The sequence below is a fragment of the Equus przewalskii genome, chromosome 1 (genome assembly GCF_037783145.1).
Source record: "Equus przewalskii isolate Varuska chromosome 1, EquPr2, whole genome shotgun sequence".
NCBI lineage: Eukaryota > Metazoa > Chordata > Mammalia > Perissodactyla > Equidae > Equus > Equus przewalskii.
Window position 1 is genome coordinate 124823419 of NC_091831.1, and position 19835 is coordinate 124843253.

The 19835-nt window shown below is 56.3% G+C and overlaps 1 protein-coding gene across 2 annotated transcripts in view; it reads left to right on the forward strand.

The window, feature by feature from the left end:
• Window positions 1-19835, forward strand: part of ITGA11 (integrin subunit alpha 11) — a 118259-nt gene that overhangs the window by 91646 nt on the left and 6778 nt on the right. For both annotated transcript variants that reach the window (XM_070622645.1, XM_008526087.2), the window contains exons 16-28: window positions 964-1130; window positions 2501-2643; window positions 4120-4230; window positions 6612-6697; window positions 7507-7714; window positions 11418-11516; window positions 12986-13062; window positions 14890-14979; window positions 15794-15884; window positions 17227-17340; window positions 17532-17618; window positions 18998-19108; window positions 19216-19311. In XM_070622645.1, coding sequence (XP_070478746.1) covers window positions 964-1130; window positions 2501-2643; window positions 4120-4230; window positions 6612-6697; window positions 7507-7714; window positions 11418-11516; window positions 12986-13062; window positions 14890-14979; window positions 15794-15884; window positions 17227-17340; window positions 17532-17618; window positions 18998-19108; window positions 19216-19311 — 1480 coding nt within the window. The remainder of the gene's footprint in view (window positions 1-963; window positions 1131-2500; window positions 2644-4119; window positions 4231-6611; window positions 6698-7506; window positions 7715-11417; window positions 11517-12985; window positions 13063-14889; window positions 14980-15793; window positions 15885-17226; window positions 17341-17531; window positions 17619-18997; window positions 19109-19215; window positions 19312-19835) is intronic.

The window sequence follows — 19835 nt, forward strand, 5'->3', positions numbered from 1 at the left end:
TTTGATCCTCACAATCCACATCAGAGAGATCAGGTGACCTGCCCAAGGTCCCATGAGGACCGACAAAGCCAAGACTCAAATGCACCCTTTTCCCTCCACAGCTCAGAGGAGGCGCCATCCATCCCCCTGATACTAAGGAAAGTTAATGATCATGCTAATACTCTGAAGCACCTAAAACACACTACACTTGTTTCATCTCATAAATGCATGGTTTGGAGAGGCAATGTGTCTCCTTCCCTAGTTATGTTTGACTTCCACCAACAGAAGAGTAAATTTGCATTTCTTTGGCTGCCTGGACCAGGAAGTCTGGGTGGACGGGTAGGCAGTCTCCCGGACAGTGAGTGGTTCGCTGTGTTGGCTGCACATTAGAATCACCTGGGCAGCTGGAACACCTTGCTCTTCAAAGTGTGGTCCACAGACCAGCAGCATCAGCATCACCCAAGAGCTAGAAATGCAGAATCTGTGCCAACCTGTTGGATCAGGATCTGCATTTTAACAGATCCCCAGGAGATGTGCAACCGTATTAAAATCGGAGAAGCACTGCTCTAAGACATGTGGACGCCGGTTCTGACTTACTTGGACTTGGAATGCAACTTGAGCATCAGGATTTTTTTGAAGCTGTTCAGATTATTCTAATGTACATCCAGGCTTGGGAACCACTGCTCTAAAAGTGATGAGGAGGCAAAAGGAAGTCAGTATGGTCTGCAGCAAGTGAGGCCCCTGGGAAAGTGATGAAGGGCTCCTTTGAGGGGCGATGAGGTTGCTGAGCCCACCCCTCAGCACCTCTGCCCTTTTTCACCCAATCCTTTGACATCTGGAGCCCTTCTTTGCTCCCCCCCTCCCCCACCCCCCAGTGGTGGTCTTGCAGATGCCATTCCCATCTGGCTCTCCACCTTTCCCCCTGAGGCACAGCAGGGCAGCCTGTGGCCCACCCCACCCCAGCTACTCACCCTTCTTCTCCAGGTCCCGCCCCGTGGTTCAGATCAACGCCAGCCTCCACTTTGAGCCGTCCAAGATCAACATCTTCCACAGGGATTGCAAACGCAACGGCAGAGACGCCACCTGCCTGGCCGCCTTCCTCTGCTTCACACCTGTCTTCCTGGCGCCCAATTTCCAAATGGCAACAGTTGGTAAACCAGGCCCCTCCCCACTCTCCCAGCTCGGTCTTCCTGGTGGATTTTGTGATTGCTCTGTTTCAAAACCTGGGCTTTGGCTGAAATGGTTTTAAGTGCCAGGTCACACCGAGAGCCACCTTTGATGACTGCTAGATGCCCATTCGATGCTCTAATTCCTCTGCCCTAAAGGGCCAGGGAGGGGATGTCATGCCAGGGCGAGGAGGGCAGTGAGCAGCAGTGACGAGCAAGGGAGAGGCCAGCAAAGAAGGAAATAGTCAGATACAGAGTTTGGGTCAGAACAGGAGACAGGATGCTGTGGAGCAAACTGGGGTGAGGAAGCCATGAAGTCAGCCTGAATGCAGAGGAAGAGTCAGCGCCAAGCCAGGGAGTGGGAACCCAGGCCGATGAAGACCCCAGTAGCAGTGGTCACTTCTCAGAGTGGGCGTGAGTCTTTGGCAGGGCAGTTTCTTTCTGAGGGCCCATCATTTCCAGCCAAGGCTGGGGTCAGACATCTGCTCACAGCAGCCCTGGGCCCAGGCAGCCCCCGGAAGTGAGAGCTGCAGGCTCCCGTCTGGGCTGGGCCGTGCAGGAAATGGGGACTGCGGAGAGCTTCTCAGCCAAGGAGCAGGACCCACCAGACGAAGAAGGAATGGTCTCCCAGGGGAAGATGAGAGCAAAGGCAGGCCTGGGTGGCTGTGCTCTTCTTCCAACTTCTATCTGTGAAAGGAGAAAGATGCAAGAACTGGCGCACCCAGAGGGCTAGCTAGGGTACAGGAGAACGGACTGAGCCTTTCCTGGATTAAGCAAGAGAAGGGGAGGAGGCTGCAGGCCTTAAGCCCTAGAACAGAGTGTGAGGTTTGAGGAGCTGGTGGGAAGGGCCTGGCTAGGCCTCCCTAGTGTGATGGGAACTGTCACCTGTCCAGGCTCTGACCCAGACCTGACGGGACCCCAGAGCTGAGGGCGAGACCTGGGAAGGGCAAGGGAGAGGTGGAGAGGTGTATTCATCCGGGAGGAGTTCAAACAGGGGCACTGCCCTGACCCCTCGTCCTATCTCCTCTCCTCATCTACCGGGTTCACCTTCCCCTCCATTTCTTCCTCTTTCTCTCTCCCTTTGCTGTCGGCCCATCTTGCTGTCTCCTCCTTCTGCCTCCCTCTTCTCTGCGGTTCCCTCCTTTTCCCCTTTCTCAGTCCATCCCTCACTTTCTGCATGGGAGTTTCCCACCCACACTGGGCCTCATGACGGCAGGGGAGCAGCTCTTCCCTGGACAGCCTGGAGGGCTTCCTGAAGGAGGCTGCTTTTCGAGAGGCTATTTTAAAAGAGAGGCAAACTGTCTCGGGTAGAAATGTGGCTCCACCTTATTGGTCTTGCCCTCTGCCTCTTGCAGGCATCAGGTACAATGCCACCATGGACGAGAGGCGGTACACGCCGCGGGCCCACCTGGATGAGGGCGGGGACCGATACACCAACAGGGCTGTCCTGCTCCTCTCCGGCCAGGAACACTGTGATCGGATCAACTTCCATGTGCTGGTGAGCCTGACGCCCAGCAGTGCCACCAGCAGAGCCGGAGCTCCTACAGGAAGGGGACACAGAGCTGGAGGAGGGAGAGGCAGAGGACTCAGCTGGTGCCAGGCTGGTTCTGAGCCCCCAGCAGACCTCAGACGGCCCAGCCAGGGGGCAGTGTCCTGGACCTCAGCCACCCCGTACTCATGCCCCAGAGAAAAGGCCACTGGGACACACTAGCTACCACCTCATCGTACCCTCCTCCAAGATCCCTTCTTCATCAGCTCTCAGATGCCCGCCATTTCTTTAGCCCGGGCTGAAATCTGAGGAGGGCTTGGCGGGATCTAGCAGAGACAGGGGTCAGCCAGCGGAGGCCATGGCTCGAAAGGCAGTTCCCAGGCACTGGCTAACAATGAAGACCAGGGAGGGGGAGCCAGTAGTGTAGACAAGCTGGGAGGAGGGACAGAGAGAGGCCAGCCTGACAGAGAGGGGGACCCAGGGCGTGCCCCATGTTACAGATAAGGAAGTGCAAGAGAAATCTGTCTCCTCCAGAAGCTTCAAATACCCAGGCCACAGCTCCAGCCTCAGAGACACAAGCAGGGGGCACTCAGAGCCCGCCTGACCCCAGGAGTTCAAGGGCCAAAGGTCAGAAAAGCAAGCAGATAGGAGAAGTCCTCGTGTCTGTTAATACACTGTCCCCTCTGACGTGTTTGTGCAGTGGTTCTCAAAGTGCGGTTCTCCAGACCACAGCATCCCCATCACCAGGGGACTTGGTAGAAATGCACGTTCGCAGGCCCCTTCCCAGAAGCCCTGAGTCAGAAACTGCGGTTGGGGCTCAGCCTGTTAACAGGCCCCCCGGGATTCAGATGCAAGCTCAAGTTTGAGAGCCACTGCCTTAATGCAAAGGAGCCGCTCGTGTCAGGATGTGGGGTGCAGGGGGGAGAGCCTAGGGCAGCTCTAAGCATCCCCTTCTTTCCCATCTATACGTGGGACCAACCTGCATCGCCCCCGTTCTGTTCACTCGTTTGTTCATTCACTGATTTAACACATTTGTGAAGCCCTGTCACAGGGCTGCGACTGTGCCAAGAGGCTTCTGAGGGAGAAAGACTGACACATAATCGGATTCAATGCCAGTGAGAAGTTGTAGTAACAGGTCCAGACAGGTTGTGGGGATGGGGCACTGCCTGGCTTCCTGGAGGCCGAGGTGCTGGGTGACGGGTGCCTGGCATTGAGGATGACCCGCAGATTAGTGAAACATGCAGGCAGCTGGGCTGGCAAATGCCGAGCCCAGGGCCCCTCTCCACAAGGCACAGTCTTCAGCCACGGACCCCACTGGGAATCTCCATCCGCCCAGGGCAGCTGCTCTATTCCCAACCGATCCTGAGGGCCAACAGGGCAGCTGCCCTCCTGACTTAGGGAAGGGGAAGTTCTCTCTCAGTGGTCCTGGCCCAGAGATGGATGCTCCTCCACCCTCACCCCTGTCCTCATCTTCTCGCTACACAGGACACCGCTGACTACGTGAAGCCAGTGACCTTCTCAGTCGAGTATTCCCTGGAGGACCCCGACCACGGCCCCATGCTGGACGACGGCTGGCCCACTACCCTCAGAGTCTCGGTACATCCCAGTGCACAACTCCGGCCCATGCCCCGCCCCCACCCCACCCCAGCCCAGACCCAGAGTGTGACAGGTACCAAGGAGTTCTGCCCCCAGCACGCCTTCCCACCTCCTGCCCGGCAAACCCACACGGGGCTCCTTCGCTCCTCCCTTGTGACCTGTGCTGAACAGTTTCTCCAGGGGAAGGCCCAGGCCTTCTGTTCAAGCTTCCCCGTAGCCCCAGCATGGGGTGAGCACTGAGTGGGCCCTGGAGAATCACAGGACCAGAAGGACCCTTAGCTCTCCATCGCCCACCTCCCTCATTTACAGATGAGGGCACTGGAGGCTGGAGAGAGTGACTCGACCACTCACAGCCTGGTCTGCGGTTTGTTGAATGACTGACTAACAGACAGTCCTCCCAGCCCACTCCTAAGTGTTCCAAAAATAAGTAATTTTGGCCTCAGCCTTGGCTCTGGCCCTACCCCTCAACTATATTTTCTAATCTCTGACTGTAGGGACATCAGAGTTTTCTGGTGTCTAATATTCAGGTGCTCCCGTACCTGCAGCTCCACCTAAAGTGCGCTCAAAGGTAACGTCAGGCAGTTATCAGTTCTGCCTGAGCTGTGCTAGGAGAGCAGGCAAAGTGTGTCAAATGAAATATCTAATAACTGAACCCTGAGCATTTAGGAAATAACTTTAAAATATACCACAATGCCCTTAAGACCATGACCTGTGAGGTCCAGTCTCTGAGAATTATATAGAATCCAGCCTGAAAATAATTTCAAAATTATTCACATTCTTATTTGTATTTCCCCAACATAAAAGGGCTGTATAGTCAACAGCAAGGCTTCTGAAAGTCCCCTGTCTGCTCTCATGCACCTCCAGCATCCCCCGGCCCAGACCTCCCACACTCCACCGCCCCACCCTCCACCTTCACACCTCCCCTCTCCTCCTGATCATGCAACACAGATGCCTAGGAGAGGCTGTCTTAAAATGCAGGTCAAGAGACAGCTGCACACCCACTGGGCAATGGGCAAGCTGAGGGGCGGGCTGGATTGAAACGTGTCTGATATCAGAGCACATGGATCTGAGCGAGGGCTAGGGAGCTCACCTTTGGGAAAAGTTAATGAATCTAAGACATGCATGGCCTCTGTGACACCCGCTTCCCCTCGCCTGGGTTTGGACTGTGTTCCTGGTACGGACAGCTGTGCGCCTCAGCTCTAGACTTGAATATACCCAACTGCCTGCTGAGCATTTCGCCCTGGATGGGCCACAGATGCTTCAAACTCAAGGTGCCCCAAAACGGAACTCCTCCACTCAACCCCTCCATGGATGAGTAAACGGTGTGGCTGTCCTTCCAGACACTGAAAAGGAAACTCTGCCAGCATTCTGGGCCCTTTTTCTCCCTTAACCCTGACGAACTCCAGGTCCTATGGGTCCCACCTCTAAGGTCCCTGACCTGTTTTCTCCTCTCCACACCCACTACCACACTGACACCATCATCATCACTTACATGGACATTGCAGCAGCCTTCTTAATGGTCTCCCTGCCTCTGGTCTTGACCCTTCCAGTCTATCCACTCACAGCAGCTTTCAATATACGAGTCTGGCAGGACATTTCCCTGCCAAAAGTAGACGATGATTCCTATCAGTTGCAAGGCATGACCCCAAGGCCCTGTAAGAACTAGCCCCTGCCCATCCCTCCATCTCCTCCACCGCTTACTACAGCAACACTAAACTACCTGTCATTTCCCAAACTCACCACACTGCTTCATGCCTCAGGACCTTTGCACAAGCTTGTCCTTCCTCCCTGGCTTCCCACTCCTCATGGTCCATCTAGCTAACTTGGTCATCCTTCAGAACTCTCACCTACTGTCACTTTCCTGAAGCCTTCTCTGACCATCTACAGGCCAAAATAACTGTTACCTCCCTTCTGCCTCTTCTATTCCTCATACAGATTTCTTTTTTTTTTTTTTCACGTTTCACATTGCAATTATTTATTCACATGCCAGTCTTCCCCATGAGCTGGGAGCAGAAGCTGTGTCTTCCTCATCCCACATCCCCAGTACCAACCACCTTGCCCACTCCCACAGTCAATGATCAGTACGTGTTGGCTGGAACCGCTCTGCTGGGTGAGTGCGGTGTTCTGTGCTATCAGCTCAGTTAAGAACTGAACGGGACACAGGAAGAGTTGAGTTTTGAGCCATGTTTTAAAGAAAGGAGTAACTATGTGAAAGAAGAGGACAAGCAGTGTGGCGTCTGTGAAGAGGGCAAAGAGAAAACCCGTGTCTAGTGCAGTAGAGAGCAGAACTGGTGTGCTGGGGCGTGAGGGGTGGCACAAGGAGGGTGCTGGAGGCTGTGTGTCCCTATCCAGCCGCCCACCGCTGGCTCTCCCTGGTCCAGGTGCCCTTCTGGAACGGCTGCAATGAGGACGAGCACTGTGTCCCCGACCTCCTGCTGGATGCCCGCAGTGACCTGCCCACAGCCATGTGAGTCAGCTCCTCCGCGCCCCAACTATGAGACCTTTCCCTTCCCTGCTGGTGCATCTGGGGCCCCAGGGCCTGGATGATTTTCTGCACATCCTTCACGCAGACAGCGTGGGTGCAGCACTGCACGTGGAGGCAGGGTCTAGCCCAAGCTCTGCCTCCAGCTCCTGTGTGAACTCAGACAAGTCCCTTCCCCGTCCTGGGCCTCAGTTACCTCCTCCGTAAAATGAATAGTGTAATCCTCAAGCTCCTCAAACTTTGTTTAGAGAAGAGAATCTTTTCTTTAGCACCCAGACTACAAAACAGATAAAAGGTGGAGACCAGAGATGCAGAATTCTGGGTGCTCATCCCCCAACCTCTAGACTAGGTGATCTCTAGGGTCCATCGACTGAGTGCTTGGGCTCGATGCTAAGGAGACTAGCAGAGGATGAGCAGTGTGTCCCCAATCCCCTGGAAGAAACAAACTAGGATGCAAAGAAAAATAATGAACAATATCCTATTTTAAATTTATGTAATATATTTTCAAGTAATTTATGCTCAACTTTTATCCAACCATGAGATGATTTAGATAGAAGACATATGTACCATGACACATACAATAAATAGAAGTAGCACATTCAAACCTTATAGAAGGATGAAGAAGAAAATATTCTAAGCTAATAATCAGGATTGTCTCTACATTTAGCTCTGAGCTTCCTGGCAGCCAAAGCCGAAAGGGAAACATGCTGAATAGAGAGGTGATCCATGAGTCATGAGGTCTACGCTGCATTCCCATTCCATCTGAGTAATCCCTGGTGGTCTCTTTCCCACAGGGAGTACTGTCAGAGGGTGTTGAGGAAGCCCGCCCAGGACTGCTCCGCATACACACTGTCCTTCGACACCACGGTTTTCATCATAGAGAACACGCGCCGACGGGTGGCGGTGGAGGCCACGCTGGAGAACAAGGGCGAGAATGCCTATAGCACAGTCCTAAATATTTCACAGTCAGCAAACCTGCAGTTTGCCAGCTTGATCCAGAAGGTAAGACCTCGACCCTGCCAGTCCTGCCTGAGGTGAAGGGCAGAGGCAGGAAAGGGGGGTCCAGGCGGGGGGCCTGCATATCAGAATCACCTGGGAGCTTAAAGATACCTATGTCCACACTTCTCTGGAGAGTCTAATAGGTCTGGGGCAGGGCTGGATCTGTGTGCTTTTCAAGCTGCCCAGGTGATGTCAGTGGGCAGCCAGGGCTGACAACCACGGGGGAGGGGAGTCTGAGCCCTTCAGAATGTGGGGAGGAATGTCCGTCAGCCTGTGTCCTTGGCCCTATATAGGGGCATGCTCACGTGCACACACACCCCCCGCCACGTGCATGCACACCAGCACATACACACCCTCTGCCTACAGTTCATCCTCCAGGCTTTCTCGAAAGGGTCCTTCTAACAAGAATCAGGACAGGTTGCTCCCACTTTCAAACTTCCAATCATTGCTAGCTGCTTTCACAACAAATTCCCAGCTCCTTAGTGTGGCATTCAAGGCCTTCCAGCTTCCCCACCCTCCACCTGCCCCTTCTCCCACCCCCACCCTCATTCCTACCAGCTGCCGCTGTTCCCCAGCACAGCTGCTCCTCCACACCGAGGCCCTGCCCACCACAGTCCCCTGCCTGGAACTCCCTCCCTCCGCTGTTCTTTCTTGGTGACCACTTACAGTGTCCGGGCACTGTGCTCAGCTCTTGCATGCATTATCCCTCACAACGACCCTGCGAGGTGGTGGTAATACTGGGGATGGTGGTGGTGATATCCCCATTTTACAGAGAAGGGAACTGAGGCACAGAGAGGGGCTGTGTGGAGCATAGAGCTGGTAAGTGGCAGAGCGGGATTCTGCCCAGCAGCTGGCTCCTGAGCCTGCACTTCCTGACAGAGCATCGTCCTCTTGTCATGCTCTCTTGGATACCCTCTTGAAGCCCCAACAGGCCACACAGGGCCCGGCAGCCCCACACAGCCCTCTGGCACAGCCCTGTGCATGCTCCGAGGAAGTCCGCAGAGTCTGAGGGCTGCCCTGTGGCACTGAACTCCGGGGGGCAAGTGCTGTCTTAGCCAAGTCTGTCCCGGGCTCGGGCCAGGGCTGGGCACGTACAAGTCCCTCAAGACATGTTTATTGAATAAACCCAGGACATCGCTGTCCTGTGTGGTGCTGGGGGGTCCCAGGTCCCCTCAGACACAGACTCCGTCCTCACAGATCTGAGTGTCAATGTGGAGCCCAGGGTGCAGGCCGGGACAGATGTCGGCCCTTCTGTCCTCACCTCCACCGCAGAACCACCCCCAGCACCCGCTGCCCCAGTGCAGAACGGGCCCTCCCCAGCCATAGGCGCACGCACACACACGAGCACTTCCCTTAGCCAGGCGGGGAAGCTGACTGGAGGGAGGCCACCCCAGGAAAGTCAGGGGAGACCTGGTCTCTGTGTCCTCCCTCCCTCCCCCTCCGGGGGCTCTCAGTGTCCTCAAACAGACCTCAAGGTGCCGCCTGAATGAAGGCCTGTGCGTGGCCACACTTAGTCCCTCTGGCAGGCCCGGGGCTGGGCCCCAACACCGCTCCTGCTCCACGGCCCGGAGGGAAGATGAGGGGCCCATGTGATGGTCTTTCAAAGTCCTCTCCTGCTGATAGATTTTCTGTCTGGATTCGGGGTATTTAGGGAAACTGAGCCCCAAACCTGCCTCCACCTCTTCCCGCTTCACTGGCCGTTACAATCCTGTGCCTGTTCATAACCCTAGCGGGGAGGAATCACGGAGTTTTGTTTCTGTGGCACAGAAGGGCTTTGGGAGCTGAGCGGAGGCAAAGAGAAGTGGGGAGCACCTTCTGTACAGTGCCGGGTCCACACACGGCAGGTGGCGTGTAGGCCTAGCCTGCAGCCCGGCTCCTTCACAGATGCCACCCATGCATTCAAGCCCGGGAGCCGCTCACAGCTGCAGTCAGCGCTCCCGACCCATCTCCCGCGCCCTACCACCCGGCCAAGGGGAGCTCTAGTGGAGGACACATCCTCCCAGCAACAGACAAACGAGTCAGTCTGACCACACACAGGCAAAACCATACAAACCTCCAGATACAGCGGAGGAAAGGCACATGCTCTGTATACATGCCACTGGGTGCATGCACACACATGCACCGACATGCAGGCCCACACGCACAGAGTCTACACAGATGTGCCTTTACATCCACATGCAAATGCATACCAGAGATACACACAGGCATGCGCCCAGGCGGTGCCCAAGGCAGGTACAAATAATCATTATAATGATTTGTTGTTAGTGCCATTGATTCTATTCCGACTCCTAGCGACCCCGTGTACAGCAGAGCAGAGCCCTGCCCAGTCTTTCTGCGCTGTATCAGAGAGTGCTCCGCTGCTATTCACAGGGTTTGCAGGGCCAGTTTTTTCAGAAGCAGGTGGCCAGGTCCTTCTTCCTAGTCTGTCTTAGTCTGGAAGCTCCACTGAAACCTGTCCACCATGGGCGACCCTGCTGGCATGTGAAATACAGGTGGCATAGCTTTCAGCAACATAACACCACACAGCCACCACAGTGTGACAGCTGACAGACAGGCAGTGTGGTCCTCTGGCCTGGAAACAAACCCAGGCAGCGATGGCAAGGGCGCCAAGTCTTAACCACTGGACCCCCAGGGCTGGCTGTCATAATGATAGCTGCCATATTGCATGATGACACTATTCTGGGCCTTGAACCAGGCACTGCGTTTACATGCACTGTATCATTTAGTCCTCATAACATACGAGGCAGGTACTATCGTCCCCATTTAACAGAGGAGCAAAGTGAGACCCATGCAAATGAGTTCAGGGCCAACCAGCGTCAGCCAGAGCACCGCGTGAGAGTCCCTTCCTGCTGGACCTGAGCTGAGGGGACACCTGTGCTAGCCCAGTGGGGCCCCAGCTCAGACAGGCTAGGGAAGCCTGGTGGCATTTCCCCCTAGACGCTGCCACCTCTTTCTGAATAGCCACCAGCCAGAGAGTGACCTGCTGTTGAGAGCCCTGAACCAAACAGTGGTGGGAGGGCTTGAAAGGGGCGGAGCCATGGAAAAAGAAAAGAGAGAAAGCGCTGCGGGGAAAGCCTGTGGCAGCAGAGGCTCCGGGGGAGCTCCTGGGAGGCACAGACACAGCCCCGCCCTGGGGGAGGTGGAATAGAGTCTCAGAAAGACCCCCATGGCCCCGCCAGGAGGTCAGCCCACAACCTGCCCACCATTATTCTGGGTTACAAAGTCATGCAAGACCCTGAAGCCTCATTTCATGGCTCAAAAGGATCCTTTCCAATCCCTCTGGCAAAAGACGTGCCTCAATCAAAGGGCCAGAAGGAGGCAGGACAGCCAGACTGCAGAGCCTTCAGAGCCCAGCCCGGCCGCTCTCCAGCGGGCTGAGCTCCTCACTGCAGCCTCTGGGCCTCAGTGTCGCACCTGTAAGCGGGATGATAAGTCTGCGTCCCGGCGCGATACAGGGGGAATGACAAAGCACACACATGAGCACCTGCCACTTTCCAACGCGGCCGCGATGAGTGCGTCCACAGGCTACACTGTGCCCACCACGCTTCCGCCCCAGAACCAAGCCACACCCCAGCCTCCAGGGCTCCGTGGTCCCAGACCCACTGGCCTGGGCTGCAGCTTCCACCCGGACTTGGGGGGAGGCGGTCCTAGGCCTGGTCTCAGGCCCCTCCTGACTGCTGTCTGTGGCATCCCCACCCGCCCCCAGGACGACTCGGACGGCAGCATCGAGTGCGTGAATGAGGAGAGGAGACTCCACAAGAAAGTCTGCAATGTCAGCTACCCCTTCTTCCGGGCCAAGGCCAAGGTTGAGGCTGGGGGCTGTTCCGGGGTGGGACCAGGGAGGGTACTGGGAGGCACCAGGGAGGCAAGAGAAATGGAAGCAAGCAGAGGGCATGACTGGGAAGGACAGAGAGACCTGACAGCGGCTTTTAAGAATATTAGATTTTCCTCCCATGAACGACATTCAAATGACCTAATGAGCCAGCCCGCCCAAGAGAGGCCCCTTCACCTCTGGGGGGTCCTGTCACTCCCCCCACCCCTTTCCCATCACCTCTTGGCCAATCCCACTGTCATTTATCCTAACAAGTTTTTAAATGTCTGAGCTCTGCCATCATGCCGTGCATGGGGAGAGACGGGGAGAAAAGCAAACATTTCTTGGGCACTGCCATGTGCTCGGAAGTGCACATGAAGGGAGTGTGGTGTGTGTGACGGGAGAAGCTCATTAGCAGGGAAAGGAAGGTAGACCCCACATTGTGGGGCGTGTGCCCATCACCCTGGGGCAGTGGGCAGCCACTGGAGGTTCTGGAGCAAGAGAAGACCTGACTGAGGCCCAGCTGCTTGTAAAGTGGGAATCAGATAGAGGGGAGTTTGAGGCGGAAGCCAGCTGGGGAGCAGCGTCTGCAAGGCTGGGGAAGAGGAGGAGCCGGGGGCAGGGGATTATGGCTCCTTGTCAAAGACCCTCCTCAGCAGGATACAGGTCAAGACTGTTGTTTTCAGGGTGAGGCACTGACAAACCCAGGAGCTCTAGAGTGAAGATCCAGGGAGCAGCACGAGCTTGCCCACCCCACCCCGGCCACTCCCTGGGAGAATGGGGCCCTGAGGCCTCCTTGGGGAACTCCATGAGGGCCAGACCTGGGAAGAGCCCAGGGGTCTGAGCAAAGCCCCAGTAACACCCCGAGGTCTGGCAGAAGCTGCGAAAAGGGTCAGATGTCACAGGGCCACAGTCAGGGGACCCAGGCCCCACTCCCGGGCAAAGGCCCAGGGAAGTTTCAGGACCCATCAGAGTGGCGGGAGGGCCGCTGGACAAGGAAGCAGGTCCCAGGGGCAGCCTCAGCCCCACCCCCACATGCAAGAACAAGGGGTGGATGGGGTGGTCTTCTGGCCCCCACATCCTGTGGGGCACGGTGATGGCCATCTCCCCTCCTGCCATCGTCTCCCACCCCGAAAACCCTGCAGAAAGAGTCTGAAGTTGGACTTGCTGTCCTCTTCTAGTTGCCTTAGTTAAAAACAAAAAGGAAGAGGCGGGAGGAGCGCTGGCCGCACAGCCAAGAAACCCCACCAGGGGAGCTGTTGTCTTTGGCTGCGTCCCCAAGGCAGCCCCCCACTCAGCTCACGTTACTCCGGCACCTGGTCCTCCCTTCCTCCAGCCCACTCCCAGCCAGCAGGGCCACCGAGCGAGCAGGCAGGGGCAGGAGGCTGGGCCAGGGCTGGTTGGGGCAACGCCCAGACATGCAGTTCGCCACCACCCCTGCTGCAGTGACCTCTTCCTTGCAGGTGGCCTTCCGTCTAGATTTCGAGTTCAGCAAATCCATCTTCCTGCACCACCTGGAGATCCAGCTCACAGCCGGCAGGTCAGGGCCTCGCCCGCCCCCCCCCCCCCCCCCGGCTGGATGCTCCTGGGCCTGTTCTGCTGCTAGCAGCTGCCCCTCCCTCACTGAGTCCCCCACCACGCCCTGTCCCTCACTGCCCTGACCAACCCCGCAGCGTGGGCAGCCTGCTGCCAACTGTGCTGCCTCAGCGTCCATTCTTGGGCTGCCTGGATGTAAATAATACCCCTACCTTTATACGGCATTTTATATAGCAGTTACTTAGAAACCCTGCAGTTAGAAATCACTGTACATACTATATCTCAGTCAGTCCTCACAGAAGCCCCTTAAGAAGGCAAAGCAGGGGTCCAGCCCAGTGATGTAGTGGTTAAGTTCATGCATTCCGCTCTGGCGGCCTAGGGTTCATGGGTTCAGATCCCGGGCATGGACCTACACACCACTCATCAAGCCATGCTATGGTGGCATCCTACATATAAAGTGGAGGAACATTGGCACAGATGTTAGCTCAGGGCCAATCTTCCTCACCAAAAAAAAAAAGGCAAAGCAGGGGTTATTTCTCACCCTACCTCCCAAGTTACAGGTAAGAAAAACAAGGCTCAGAGTTGAGTGAGTTTCCCAACAACACACAGCCTTACTCTATGTGGGTCTGTCTGTGTGTCTCCCAGGCCCCCCTGAGGTGGCTCACGATCTGTTGACACCGTGAATCACCGTGTGTCAGCAGTGAACACATTGGAGGCAGGGAGGATTCTGGCTGCTCTGGAGCCTTAGAAACCCTCCTGAGAACTCCACACTGAGAAGGAAATACTGCAAGCAAACCCAACACCGACATTCCAGCCCACACACACACACGCACACACACGCATGCACACACACACATGCGCATGCAAGCCAGCGGTCATGGGAGCACTAGGGATCCACAGCCCAGCACAGCTCACCTCCCGGCTGTAGGTACACAAGCTGTGCACTCTGGGCGACCTCTCCCTCCACGTGAGAGCAGGATCATAGGATGTGTCAGGCCCTCAGGCCACCCTCACGCAGCTCCCTGCCCTCAGAACACAGCCCGTTCTCACGGGAAGATGAGTGCCCTTGCAGAGTAGTGCCATGCACCCCTAGGCTGTTTGTGGGTGTTTGTGAATTAGACACGTACAGGAGGGGGACACTGGTCTCCCTTTTCTAACTAAACACCTATCCTGGTGTCAGGCTTCCAAAGGAAATAAAACTTACTGTAGGTAACGAGCAGAAATCATATGTTTTTATGTCCAAAATTATTCGCTCTGGTTGTTCACTGTGCTCAGATGTAAAGGGCAGTGTATTTGACGAAACTTCCTGCAAAGTCTCTGAGTTTCGCTCTCTGGCCTTTCCAAGGCAGCAAAGCGCCCTCAGCGCCACCCCGGCCATCCCCGGGGGCGGATGGAGGACAGACAAGCCACGCTGCTGTGGAGCCCTCCTTGTCCGCCTCCCAAGGCAGAGCAGCCAGCCTTTACCCTTCGCACCCACAGCCCGGGATTTCCCAGTCCACAGACAGGAGGCTCAGTGAGGAGGGCACTGTCCTCCCAACTGCCATTCGGTCTTTCCCTGCCCCACACCAGCCCAGACGTGCTGTGCCTAGAAGGCGACAGGAAAGCTACTGTCACCAGTCCCCCGCCTCCCGGCCCCTCCCCTCCTAGGAGATGCCTCTGGTTCCCTCCCAGGCTGGCCCGGTGCTCGCTCCTCAGCCCTAGAAGAGCCAGGCTGCTCCTTCTCAGTCTGACTCGGGTCCCTCCTGCTGCAGTGAGCCTGCCCGTGAGCTGGCTGACCTGGGTAGAGGGAGGGCCGCTCCTGCCTGACCGCACCGCCTGGCTCTCCTTGCAGTGACAGTGACGAGGAGGAGAGCACCAAGGAGGACAACACGGCACTCCTGCGCTTCCACCTCAAGTACGAGGCTGACATCCTCTTCACCAGGTAGGCAGGGGCCCTGGGACCCCCAGGGAGGGGAGGCACCGGGGAGCGAGGCCTAAGATGGGGCACCCCTGGGGTCCTCAGAGGGTCGGAGGTCCCGGGGGCCAGGCCCAGGGCTGAGGGACCATGAGATGGAGCCAAGTGTGTCCCTGAGGGGTAAGAGAGTGCAACCCCCTCATCCACAGAGGGGAGGCGGTGTCAGAATAGAGGAAGGAGGAGACACCGCCCTGGCCCCCAGGGATCTCCCAGCTGGGGTGGAGGGGGAGGGCTGGGGCAGGGGGCCGCATCCAGCCAGGTGCGGGCATGGGGGCTGGGGGCATGGTCTGTAGAGAATTTTAAAATGGTAATAAAAGCTACTACGAGGCCATCTGCTTTTCATTCCCACCCTGGACCAGCAATTCTGAACAGTGCAGTGAGAAAATGCTCCTCCCACAGGGCACACTGCTCCCACCATCCACCCCCTTGGTGTGCCCCGGGCCACGGGCTCTCCTCTGAGAGCTCCCAGGGGGAGCTCACCCCTAGCCACTGCTAGAGGCTGGAACGTGCACAAAGAGGCCATGCCCTGGGCAGAGAGGCCAGGGCAGGGGGCAAATAACTGGCTCTTCTGGCTCATGCCCATCCCCAACACGAGGCAGACACAGACGACCCATCTCAGCCATTGATTTCTGCTGAGCCTCAGAATCCTTCCCAACACAGCACTTCCAATGGACACAAGAGGTCTAGGGGGAGGCAGGCACGTGCCCACACCCCTGTCGTTCATTCACCCTCCAGCCAGCACTGACTGAGCTCACAGCGGCCCTGTCCTCTGTCCCTGCAGGAGCAGCAGCCTGAGCCACTACGAGGTCAAGCCCAATAGCTCGCTGGAGAGATATGATGGCATTGGGCCTCCCTTCTCCTGTGTTTTCAAGGTAAGGCTGGAGGGAGCCGGGTGGAGAGTGGAGGACTGGAGTTGAGGATCCCCTATCTGGGGGGAGAGGAATTTGGACTCATTGCTAGTGCCTGGGGCTCAGCCTCAACCCTGCCGTCCACTCACTGTGTGACTTTAGGCAAGCCACATCCCTTCTCTGGGCCTCTCAGGCCTCATCTGGAAAATTACAGGGCTGGACTAGGAGGATGTATCAGTGAAGACTAGGTGTGGCTGAATATAATTTTTAAAATATAAAAAAAAGTGGTATAAACACACCAGGGTTTATTCTCTCCCATATAAGAAGGCAGGAGTTGCTGGCTTCACAGTCATCCAGGACTGGGTCTCCTTCTATTTGTCCCACCATCCTCCATCCTCAGTACGCCATTATCAGCCTCTCGAGTTCACCTCATAGTCCAAAATGGCTGCAGCTACAGCCATCATGTTCTCATTCCGGGCAGCAAGAAGGAAGAGGGGAAGAGCATGCCGCTTCCCATTAAGGAAGATCTGCTGGGCGGTGCTGGCGCTTACGTCGCCTCTCGTTGTCCAGCACGCTGTGATCCAGCTGTGAGGCAGGCTAGGCACTGCGGCTTTCTGTCTTGGTTCCTGTCACTAAAGTAGGAGGGAGAAGGAGAACTGGGAGGCGCGTTGGCAGTCTCTGCCACAGCGGGCCCTGCGATCTCGCCCACCTCTGAAGCACTGTGTGAGAGCTGGGGGCAAGTGACAGCTGGGAACTGCAGTCAGACTCATTGACACCTGGATGGCTGTCCCAGAATGGTTTAGCAAGCTGCCCAAGGCCACACAGCTCACACGTGGCGGCAGCCCTGGGTTATATTCCTAGCCTTTCTGAATTCAAAGCCCTGCTCGTAATCACTGCTGCTCTGACACCGAATGTGTCACAGCTGGAATGTGAACTATCACATACTATTTATATCCTTCATTAATTAATGATCCTCTCATAATAAATTAATTGGTGCCATCTCCATCCCCGGCCTCTGCCCAGGGTGGCCACCAGCACCAGGCTACAAAGTTCCCACAGCCAAGAGAGGCTGGAAACGGAAGTGACCCTTGCTCTCCGGCCTCACGCCACCGCTGACTTGTCCTCAGCCTGCGGGAGCCCGCCCGCTTCAGCGCCATCGCGCACGTCCATCTGCGCAGCCCCCAGGCCGGGCTTTGGCAGAGCTGTAGAGCTTCTACAGAGAAAACGCCAGGGGGCTTGAAGGGGCCTGTTTCCCAGGCCCAGCTGCGGGGATCGCGGCCCCCGGGGGCTGGCTGGTCCCTGTGGGCCTCGTCCTCCACCCCCAGCTGCTGCTGTGTGCCCTGACGCCTCCCCTCTCCGGGCACAGATCCAGAACTTGGGCTTGTTCCCCATCCACGGGGTGATGATGAAGATCACCGTTCCCATCGCCACCAGGGGCGGCAACCGCCTGCTGATGCTGGGGGACTTCCTCACTGACCAGGTACCGAGGCCTTGGGTGCTGGCTTAGGGGAGGGGACCAGAAAGAGTGTCCCCAAGTCCTCAGACCTCAGTGCCTTCTCCCAGGACCAGGGCCAGCTGGGCCTCCTCTGGGAAGAGGTGAAAAGAACATCCCTAGGGTGCTGAGTCTGCCAACGCTGGTTGTGAGGCTGGTCGTGTGTGTCCCTCATGTAGGTGAACACGTCCTGTAACATCCAGGGGAACAGCACAGAGTACCGGCGAGCCCCGACAGAGGAAGACTTGAGTCGTGCCCCACAGCTGGTGAGTGGCCCGCACGCCAAGAGCCGTGGGGGAGGGGGAAGAGGAGTGCCGGCTGAGCCCCGGGGCCCTTTCTCTCCTTATCCAATAGCTTGTCACTAAGAGCTCGCTGAGCACCTGCGTGTGCCCAGCCTCAAACCAAGAGGAAGCAGAATGAGGAAAAGATACTTCTTGCCTTTAGTGAGCTCACCAGCTCGGAGGTGACACAAGAGTGAGTGCTGAAGAAGCCAGAGAACAAGCTGGGATCCGTGTCAAAAGAGTGACAGCAGGAGCAGACAACCTGGGGCATAAAAGGACAGGGACAGTGGACTTGCCCTTGAGCCTAAAAGGGCCACAGGATAAGCAGAGGGAAGGGGAAGGAGCTGGACGGCGCAGCACCATGGGAGCCCCGAACACACAGGGCTTGTCCTGGAGACACTGACCACGTCCCCAAGACACCTGCCCGTCTCCGGGTTTATGTTCTCCGAGTGACCCTGTCCCCAGATACCAACTTCTGAGCATGCTTCCACGATCCCTTACCCAGACGAAACTTTTAGCTGTTTTAGTCTTATTTCCCCAAACCAGGGCCTCGCACCAAGCATGCTTTGAGTGCAGTGCACTCTACTGAGGACTCGGGTGGGGAAGAGGTGGCTGCAAGAGAGGGACACAAATAACTGTCACCTAATACATTCTAATTCTTTGCCTGCTGCTTTGTTTGGGGTTTCTATTAAGATGGTATCATGTGAAATAATAATAGCTTTAGCTTTACCATTCAGTCCTTATAAGTTGTTTTTCTCCTCTCACTGCTCCGGCTAGGACCCCCACGTAATGGGAAATAGAAGTGATGACAGTCTGGTCTTGATGATTTGAAAGGAACTGTTTTTAATTTTTCATTCTTAAATATGATACTTGCCAAAAGTTTTTTATAAACACCCTTTATTCAGATTCAGGAAGTTCCCTGGGAGTTTTTAATCATAAACAGAAGTTGAATTCCCTAAAATGCTTTTTCTGCATCTGTTGCAATAATCATAACTTTTTCCTATAATCTGTTTGTGTGGTGATGACATTTATAGGTTCCCTAATGTTGAACCAGAGTTCTGTTCCTGGAATATACCCAATTATGCACAACTTCAAATGGAGCCTCAGAAATGCCATCCTTACTTTGTCCTCCCGCCATCCCCTGGCAGCCCCAACCCCTGTACCCCACAGCCCCTCCCCTCCTCGTCCCCTGTCCTCTGCCCCTGCTCCCCTAGGAGCAAACCCCACTTGGCCAAGCAGTGCCCCGAGCCCTCTCTCTGGCGGCCCAGGGCTCTGCTCACACTCTCAGGTCATGGCTAGGCTAGCTGCCTCCCCTGCTCCCCCAGAGCCCGGCTGCTCAGCCCCAGACCCACCTTCTCTTTCAGAATCACAGCAACTCTGACATAGTCTCCATCAACTGCGACGTGAGGCTGGCCCCCAACCAGGAAATCAATTTCCGTCTGCTGGGGAACCTGTGGTTGAGGTCCCTAAAGGCAGTAAGTAAAGCACCTGGGCGAGGCTGGAAGGAAGAAGTGGGAGGAGGGGGTGCCGGGAGCCTCCCACCTGGGGAGGGCCAGCTTCGATGAGGCCTCTGCTTCTACAGCTCAAGTACAGGCTGACGAGGATTGCAGTCAATGCCGGCTTGCAGAGGCAGTTCCACAGTCCTTTCATCTTCCGCGAGGAGGACCCTAGTCGCCAGGTGAGCCCCGGGGCCCTGCAGACGTGGGCTGGGCCAGGCCGGCTCAGGAAGGGGTTGCCCTTGCCCGGAGTTCCCTGCACCCTCTGCCCGTGTCTGCTCCTGCAGCGGAGCAATGGGCAGAGCTGCCAGAGGTAGGGCAGCAGCAGAGCGGGACAAATCAAGACACATAGGCCATAAGGGGCAAAAGCAGGGAGAAAGCTGGAAGAAGGTATTCGCCCCCGGCCTCGGGACACCCGGCTCTGCACCACAGCAGCCCAGTGGAGGCAGAGAAAGGCGGGGAGCCTGTGTATTTTGCACTAGAGGAAACTGAAACTGAAGCCCAGGCCAGCTTGCCTCAGGGTGGCCCGTGGGCAGCTGGCAGCCTAGAAGGACCATCCCATCCCCTCCTTCCCATCCATTCGCACCTCAAATCTAATTATATGCACGTGACGTGTGCTCTAGAAGTCTGGCGTGAACTGAATCTGTGAAGACCAATGGTATGAGATGTCTTAGTCCTGGGACTCTTTCTGAACTGGGTAAAACCA